The 8,852-nt window shown below is 44.4% G+C and overlaps 1 protein-coding gene across 1 annotated transcript; it reads right to left on the reverse strand.

Annotated features, from left to right (window-relative positions):
- Window positions 1–2,119: 2,119 nt before the first annotated feature.
- LOC125548406 lies at window positions 2,120–2,601 on the reverse strand. Its single transcript, XM_048712008.1, has one exon. The coding sequence runs from the start codon at window positions 2,564–2,566 to the stop codon at window positions 2,186–2,188; it is 381 nt and encodes a 126-aa protein (XP_048567965.1). The 5' UTR covers window positions 2,567–2,601; the 3' UTR covers window positions 2,120–2,185.
- Between the last annotated feature and the right edge of the window lie 6,251 nt (window positions 2,602–8,852).

Below are 8,852 nucleotides of genomic sequence, written 5' to 3' on the forward strand. Positions count from 1 at the left end.
AAACACAAACTAACACGAACTTAAAGTTGGTACTGGTATGAACAGTTGCAGTAAGTCACATTCTCACTAGAGTAGTAGATGTCTAGCTTGATGTCCTCCGCCCATATAACCCAAAGGCCTACAACTCGGTCTTCTACAAGAACTACAAAACTATCATAAGGTGGCCTTAAGATATGAGGATTGCCATAAACATAGACTAACATGAAACTAAAGTTGGTACTAGTATGAACAGCTGACGCTAAGATCACATTCTAACTAGAGTAGATGTACATGATGTCCTCCGCCCACATAACCCAAAGGCCTCCAGACCATCCTTCCATAGGAACAATCAAAGCTTGGAAATTGATTGGCTAAGTCTTGAGAATTAATCTTTGATGAAAGCGTTTCTGAGATAAAGGTTACATTGGCGTTGTTCAATGACATTCATTGGCAAGGTACTGCATTTTATTGTTGTACAGGGTTCTTCCCACCCCTTTGTAGTTCCAGCAAATTAAGTTCATGGTGTTGGCTTCTCCTTGACTAGCGTCATCTGTAGTAGTGAAGCAATCTCCACGCTCCCTTGTCGATCTGCAACTCTCGATCGTAGGAGGAATATGATCTGGTCTTTAGGACAAGGACACATGCATGGATCCCATGGCTCAAAGGATGGCTCATGCCTGCTCCTATGGCCACTAGCTCTTGGATCCATCCACCACAACTTGCATTTGGGCTGCTCCATGGCCAAATGCTGGTGGAGTAAGGAAGAAAAGCCTTAGCCCATGATGTCATTTTATGGAAAGGAGATGTGGTGGTGGTTGGTGGTGGATCGGAGAATAGGGAGGCAAATTTTGATGTTGGTCGGGCTAAACGAGATGAACTGAGCAATGAGGAGGCTGGAAACGATAGAGAGGAACCACTTGGGGGAGCATGGGTGGCAGTGGCAAGGTGGCCTTGGAGGAGAGCACGAGTGGGGGAGAATGGTATTTGCTGTTGGATTTGAGAGGAGGGCTTTGGGGACGTCGCTGCTCCTGCTCGAGGGAAGGAGTCGATTTGAGTGCGAAGGAAGAGGAGAATGCAAGCGGCTTGGTGGGATTGGCTAGGGAAGAAAAGGGAAATAGGCGGAGGTGGAATCGGGAAGAGGAGGCAATAGGACGAGAAGGAAGGTGGACGAGATCTCACTGCTGTAGCGGCTTAGACCCACATGGCTCAGTGCAGGAGGATGAAAAGAAGTGGATTTGTGAAAGGCTAGTAGCAGATTTAGAGGATGGAGATGAGGAAAAAACGAAAAGATGAAGATCTGAAAATTATTGGGAAGAATCAGGAGCAAGATGCTCAATACCCACAAGGGAGTCATCATCAGAAGAGCCATTGGAGGAGGGCGGTGGGAGAAGATCCGGATGAGTCCGGGCTTGGAACAGACTGAATAACATTACCCTCTTTTTCTGTGTTATATGTTAATTTTGTTTTTATTAGGGACAAATAAACCATTGATAGTTTTATTGAAGAAATAACCCACTCATAGTTGTTTCACGAGAAAACAAAAATACAAATTTCATCTTGCGACACCTTCGCTAGTGTGAATTGTGAAGGGCAAACCTAGATCTAGCAGCAGCATGGCTGAGTAGGTAAGGATCAAGAAGTGTAGGGTGTAGGAAAGATTCATCGCATACGTGCAATGCATACTAATTGCATGCTGACATTCGGCAGGATTTTGTTTAGAAAAGGTGTGATATTAATTACACATTAATTATATGGTTAGTGCTATCGCTAATACTTTGGTATGATATTGATTGCGTGAAAACATGTTGAGCGCTCACCATTGAAGCAATCTAGCTCGTTGAAGAACGTGATTTGATGACCGGAATTACTTGGATTTACTTCTTTGGATCTTTTTTATATTTTTTAGGGAATGACATGGCTAGCTTTAATGATAATTTAACAACAATTACATCGTCCACAAGACTGGCAAATAAAAAGCTAGAGGATCGTCGTCCCATCTACGAGAAGAATTATTAAGAAAACTAAATTTAGCTAGCTCACGTGCCACACTATTTAGGTCTTTTTATATTGCTATAAATATACTAGATAATAACATTGGCATTTTCTCCTGATATCAGATTTTTTTTCCTACTTTCACCAGACAGCCATTTTCATATCCCTAGTCACCACACCGGACGAGTATATATGATGGGATCACACGCATTAACTAACTACCAGGTACAGTTAACTTTGTTGGACACGCGACGACGGCGTCGTCCACGACGTCCGAAGATCGGCAGAGCATCTTGGCCGCCATGGCCCTGCGGCGGGGCTGCCAGATCGGCCGGCCCTGGCTCTCGTAGTGGATGGCACCCGAGAAGTTGAGTGGCTCGCATCGCTGCCCCATCAGTATCTCCCGGCGCCACAGAGCTCCGCTGTCGTCCTCGCACACAGCGTCCGTTGCCGCAGCAGCCGCCTGTCGCTCCTTCTTGTGCCCGTTGCTCCGCCGGGACCGCCGTCCTCGCAGCAGGAGGCGGCGTGTGGCGCGCGAGACGCTGCGCGCGCTGGCGGCCACGGCGCCCGACACTTTGCTGAAGAGGCTAGTCATGGATGGTGGCCGACTTCCGTGATTCAGTCAGGGTATGTAGGTTGTGCAATGGAGAGTGCAAGAAAACACTGTTCTTGGACTTCATATTTATACACGGAGTACTCAATTATAGATGGAATACAACTAAATCTTTCCCAGAAATGGATGCGCTATAAATTGGAAATCCCGTATAAGTTTTTTATGGTGCTATAAATTGTCACTATTTAATTCTAGTTTAACAAAATAAAATTGAAGGTTTGCTAAAGATATAGTATCAGCTCCATGGAAAATCTTTGGCGTGGGTTTCTGCATGACACAATCTAATTTATTTTTTATTGAGAAAAGAATGCAATATAGTTTCCCCCCTCCCCCGGAAACTTAGGACTTTATTCAACCAATGTCGGTCCCAGCGCGATCAGCCATAACATGAGACATGAAGAAACTAGGGGGAGTTCATCCAACAATCAGTGAGTGTGCATGCAAATTTTCCACACAAGTGGGCTGGAGTGTTGGCATTTCTAGTTACATGATGAGTATAAAAGGAAATAAACGATAAGGCTAGTCCTTCAATTTCTACTAGTAGAGACGCTATAAGAGAGCGTGCGAATTGTCACGAGTTTGAGAGGTTTACCACCTCCAAACAATCATTTTCCATTACCATTCGCGAAAGACCTCGGAGTTTAGCGAAAATCACCCCATCCGTTAGAGTTGTAGGATCGGCAGTAAGCGGTCAATGATGTTAGGATAGAGCTTACTCCAAGCAGCAATGAATGTAGTAGGTGTTCTTGCTTGACCTCCGGCTCCACTCTTACTTTCAACACACGATACACTCACATCGGTATTGATTTTCGCCCAGTCCTGCTCAGGCGGCTTCCAACCAAAGCCACGAAGAGTCTTGGTTTGTTCCACCGGAAGCTCCAACAATGCTAAAGTCTCTCTAATCCACTTCAAAGACTGAACCGGATCCATACTTACTTTATCATCTGTGATACTGTTCCTCGACGTCCATATCACCCACATGATGGTAACAATCTTGGCCCAGTCTACCTTCGCTATTCGTGCGTCACACATGATATCCTTATGACATGTACTTAGGTGTAGCTTCAGTAACATGACTTCCAGCCAAAATCTTGCTTCAGACCAAAACGTGTGTGCACGAGAGCACCTGAGCAGGGCATGCATAATGTCCTGATCCGCCCCCAAGCACACCTTGCATCGAGCCATGGTTGCTATGTGTCGATTCTTGAGTGTCAACTCCATAGGGAGAATACCTCGAAAAACACGCCACCAGGACACACGCACCTTGGACGGGACCTTGAGCTTCCATAGCCTTGTCCATAATTCTTTACCATCCTTTTAAGTTTCTATAACAGTCCCTTCCTCTACAGCCAAATGCTCGTTGCGAGTCATTAGAGCAAGGTACACGGATTTCACAGTATATGCACCCGACTTCTCTTGAGCCCAAGCCCAGAAATCACCCCACCTCCTTGCCGAAGAGGTACGTTTAGAATAGCATCAACATCAGGTGGTATAAAATTTTCCTTTGACTAAATCAGCTTTCCACGTCCATTTTTCACGATCTATTAAGTCAGAAACTGTATGAAGTGATGCTTGACCAATCTGCGTCGATGCGACAGTCGTCTATCTGTCCATATGCTCAGTGAAGACCCATCCTCAATCCTCTTCAGCGGACCTGTCTCCAACGCCGCTCTTCCCGCAATGATGGCTCGCCAGGTAGAAGAAGCGTTGTGAGGAACAATGGCATGCATGGAATTTGCCAATGGGAAATAAGGCCCCTTAAGCACCCATGAGCAAAGCGAGCTCGGACTTGTGGTCAACCTCCATCCATGCTTGCCCAACAGTGCAGTGCCGAAGTGCTCTAGATCTCGAAACCTGAATTTTCCTCTGATTTTTGGAAGTGCAAGAGACTTCTAATCAATCAAATGCATGGACCACCGATTGATCGAGCTACTCAACCAAAATTTTGCCATCGGCAAGGAGATGCTTTTATACACTTTTTTGTCAACTTAAAGCAACTCATAGTAAAAGTTGGGACTGCTAGAGCTTTTGACTTGATTAAAACTTTCCTATTCGCGCAAGAAACCAAACTCTCTGTTCCACTATTCATCTTTGATCCCACCCTCTCTCCGATGAAATCAAAAGTTCCTGATGTGATTCTTCCTACTGTTGTCGGGAGGCCTAAATATCTTTCAGTAAAGGCTTCTACTACAATACCAGTTGCTCCTTTCAACAATGTTCTGAATGGATGAGGTGTGTTCGAACTGAAGAAAATGGAGCTCTTCTCCTTATTCACATATTGGACCATCATAAATCCACAAAATATTATTCAGCTGGGTAGCACTCTCCACCTTAGCTTGCATAAAAATACCTTTATCCAAGTTGACTCCTCCAAACTTGTTTAACTAGTGTTCATAACGCAATATAGTTGGCACCATTCAAATGCAGTGAAATTGTACTGCTATCCCTCTCTGTCACACATACTCCCTTGCATATGTAGGATAATCTCAGACATCATCACACCTTGACGATAAGTTGATCCTAACTAGTGTTCACATGCATTAATTTAATTTCAATAACAAAATAAAGCAAAAACTTACAAACATCAAATGATGAATTCTTACATAGATGTTTTTGCACCATAACTATGTCCTCCTATTTTAGATCTACAAAAAATTGTCATCTCTTCTTGATAAAAGAATAAATTACCTCTTCGTTGCGCTCCCTAACACTTGTAATCGTGGTAGCATGTGAAGCAAATATTTTGGTCCTATTTGTTCTAAAAAATGTATCAAGTGGTAGACCGCCAACCCTACGAATTGGCGAAGTGGTTTAGTACTTTCTTTTGCCTCAAGATTTAGCCACGTTCCCTTAAAAACATAACATTTTGTAAATATTGTTTCACTTTTCGTCTGCATGAAATGGCAGTCCTCATGTTTGTTTCTTCAACAAAAAAACATGCATACTCATTCTGAGCAAACTTTGGTAGAGGGAAGGCTTCCTTTTGGCCAAAAAACACTACACGCAATGTACACTTGATTTCAGACAAGAAAACATCACAACCACGTGATTCCCCTTCCTCACACCCTTTCTTTCTTTATTTCATCGATTGTTGCCGCCATATGAGGCAACGTAGTTAATACCCCTAGCTCTAGACTTATGTCCACCTCTAACCTTAACCCTAGCAGTAAAGTAACCCTTGCTTCACCTCCACTTTCCTTTTTTGGGGCCTCCGTTAGCATACTAACATTTGTTCACATCGTCATCTCAAGCCTTGATGATGCCAATATTGATGGGAGGCCAAGCACTGGAGGTGACCCGGCGAGACGGATCCGCATTTGCAGAAGGGGGGAGGGTGGATAAAATTTGGAGTAAGGGTTATTAATAGGAATGGAACAATGGATTGAGGTGTTCCATTCCTATTAATAACCCAACACTCCCACCGCCCTACTGGGTCTACTTGGTTACGCTAGTAGGGCGGTGGGAGTGTTGGCTCGACTCAGACAACTTTACCGAGGTACGCCATCCGGCGACCGGCGAATTGTCATGATGTTAGGGATCTTCATTGTGGGGCTTAAGTGTAAAGCCTCCACATAGTTAAATCAATTTAAAAAGTCGTGTCCTTGGTATAGACATGTTGCTACAGCGTGTTCACACTATCTAGTCTAGTCTCATGGGTCATAGTTGACGCATGGTTAACTATTGTTAGCCATAGATAGTCGAGGATATCTATGCATTTCACACTAAGGTGGGAGAAGTACTAGGCATATCTACGTGTTTGACACTAAGGCACATGAGATGTGTTGACCATTGAAGCATGCTATTTCAATTAATTACTTACGAAAGCAATGGTTAGACCCCAAGTGCAAGGGTTTGAAGAAAATGACACAATTTACCTTTTGTCAATATACATGGGCTAATAACCTTCCAATTCCAACTTATGAGAAGCTAGACCGCGTTCTGCCTTCTGTAATTGGAGCAAAAGTTTCCTCTCATAATAGTGTGAGCGTTACAAAGGGATCTGACGGACCATACCACTCTACAAGTGGACTCGGGTGACTCAGATCACCTAGGGAACAAATTGACCTTTTAATTTGAGCTTTCATGGTCGAGCGAGAAGGTTTTCTAGAGACGCTAGAGGCAAAATGGCAAAGGGAACTAGAGGTAATACGAATATAGAAAGATGGTAATAAAAATTCCGACATCTTAGACAATTCTTGAGGGGTTGGGCTAAGAATACTAGCATATTATATAAGAGGTAAGTTGCTATGTATTTAACGATGAGAATGATATTAAATTGGAGGCGACTCATCTTAGTTCAATAGAATACGCTGCTAAATGTGAGGAAGGGGAGACGCTTTCTAAGTTATTAAGAGAGGAAGAGATTCATTAGGCAAAACGTGCTAAAATGAGGGAAGTTAAGGGGGTGACAATATGTTGGGAAACGTAGTAGAAAACAAAAAAAATCCACACCTATGAACCATCACTACTGCAGGATGCTGCTAACACGACACTGCAATCAGAGACCCTTTGAGAAACTGTGTGCGATGCAATAATCGCAAACGGTGTTGTATGATAACCGTCATAAATGTATAAAATGTTTGCGATGACGGATGCATCAAACACTATTCAGGTTTTATTTGCGTGTGCGATCAAGGGCATAAGGTCCAGTTCAATGAACTGTTTGCGATGAGGAGGAACAAAAGAAATGGGCAGCCAGATGAAGGCGTGTGCGATACACATCATACGGTTCACTCGGATGAACTATTTGTGATTAGGCCACACAAAAGAAACGGACAACCAGATCAAAGGTGTGTGCAATATACGGCATGCCGTTCACTCGTATGAATTGTTTGCTTTGAGACATGAGAACAGAAATGGTTCAAATGAACAAGATGTGTGTGATACGAGGCAAATAGGTCTGTAATCGGAGACGTGTGCGAAGACCGATAACAACACAGGCGATTACTGCTAACAAGCCATGTGTGTTGTGAGCAAACGATTGCTGTTATACAATTGTGAGTGATTGATGAAAACATCACCGACAGGTTCCATTGTTTAGTCCATGTGCGATGTGATTTTCTTTGTCCGCACAACATCTACGCTCTGTCTACAACATCAACATATATACTTAAAAAGACAGTATTGCATAACCAAATTAAGCATACAATTACACAAGTGACTACACACATAACATTTCCACACACCAAAGAAAGTAATTACATGCATACTAAAATAGGAGAAATGAGGATCTAATCATCTACTTATTGTTGCGACGATGCTTGCCATTGCTCTGCTTCCGGCTAGATCCCTGGCCGTTTTGGGGAAGGAGGGACTTCCTCATGTCAACGATCCACCTGTACATGTCGTAGCTCGTGTACGCCTTTGAGGGAGTCCTGGATTAGGGGGTATCCGAACAGCCGTATTATATCCTTTGGCCGGACTGTTGGACTATGAAGATACAAGATTGAAGACTTTGTCCCGTGTCCAGATGGGACTCTCCTTGGCGTGGAAGGAAAACTTGGCAATACGGATATGTAGATCTCCTTCCTTGTAACCGACTCTGTGTAACGCTAGCCCCCTCCGGTGTCTATATAAACCGGAGGGTTTTAGTCCATAGGACAACAAACAATCATAACATAGGCTAGCTTCTAGGGTTTGGCCTCTCTGATCTCGTGGTAGATCAACTCTTGTACTACTCATATTATCAAGAACAATCAAGAAGGACGTAGGGTTTTACCAACATCAAGAGGCCACGAACCTGGGTAAAACATCGTGTCCCCTGCCTCCTGTTACCATCCGCCTTAGACACAAAGTTCGGGAGCCCCTACCCGAGATCCGCCGGTTTTGACACCGACATTGGTGCTTTCATTGAGAGTTCCTCTGTGTCATCATCATTAGGCTTGATGGCTCCTTCGATCATCGATAGCGATGCAGTCCAGGGTGAGACTTTTCTCCCCGGACAGATCTTTGTATTCGGCGGCTTCGCACTGCGGGCCAACTCGCTTGGCCATCTGGAGCAGATCGAGAGTTACGCCCCTGGCCGCCAGGTCAGGTTTGGAAGCTTAAATTACACGGCCGACATCCGCAGAGACTTGATCTTCGACGGATTCAAGCCCCTGCCGAGTACGCCACACGGTCACGATAGCATGATTTAGCTCTACCATCGGACAGTGTGCAGGAGATCGCACCGGCAACCGCTCCGACCCTCAATTCGGAGCCAATGGCACCATCCACGGACGAGGGGATAGACCCCGCCACGGAGGCCGCATTCTCAGTGGCAATCGAG

The sequence above is a fragment of the Triticum urartu genome, chromosome 3 (assembly GCF_003073215.2).
Source record: "Triticum urartu cultivar G1812 chromosome 3, Tu2.1, whole genome shotgun sequence".
NCBI classification, from domain to species: Eukaryota; Viridiplantae; Streptophyta; class Magnoliopsida; order Poales; family Poaceae; genus Triticum; species Triticum urartu.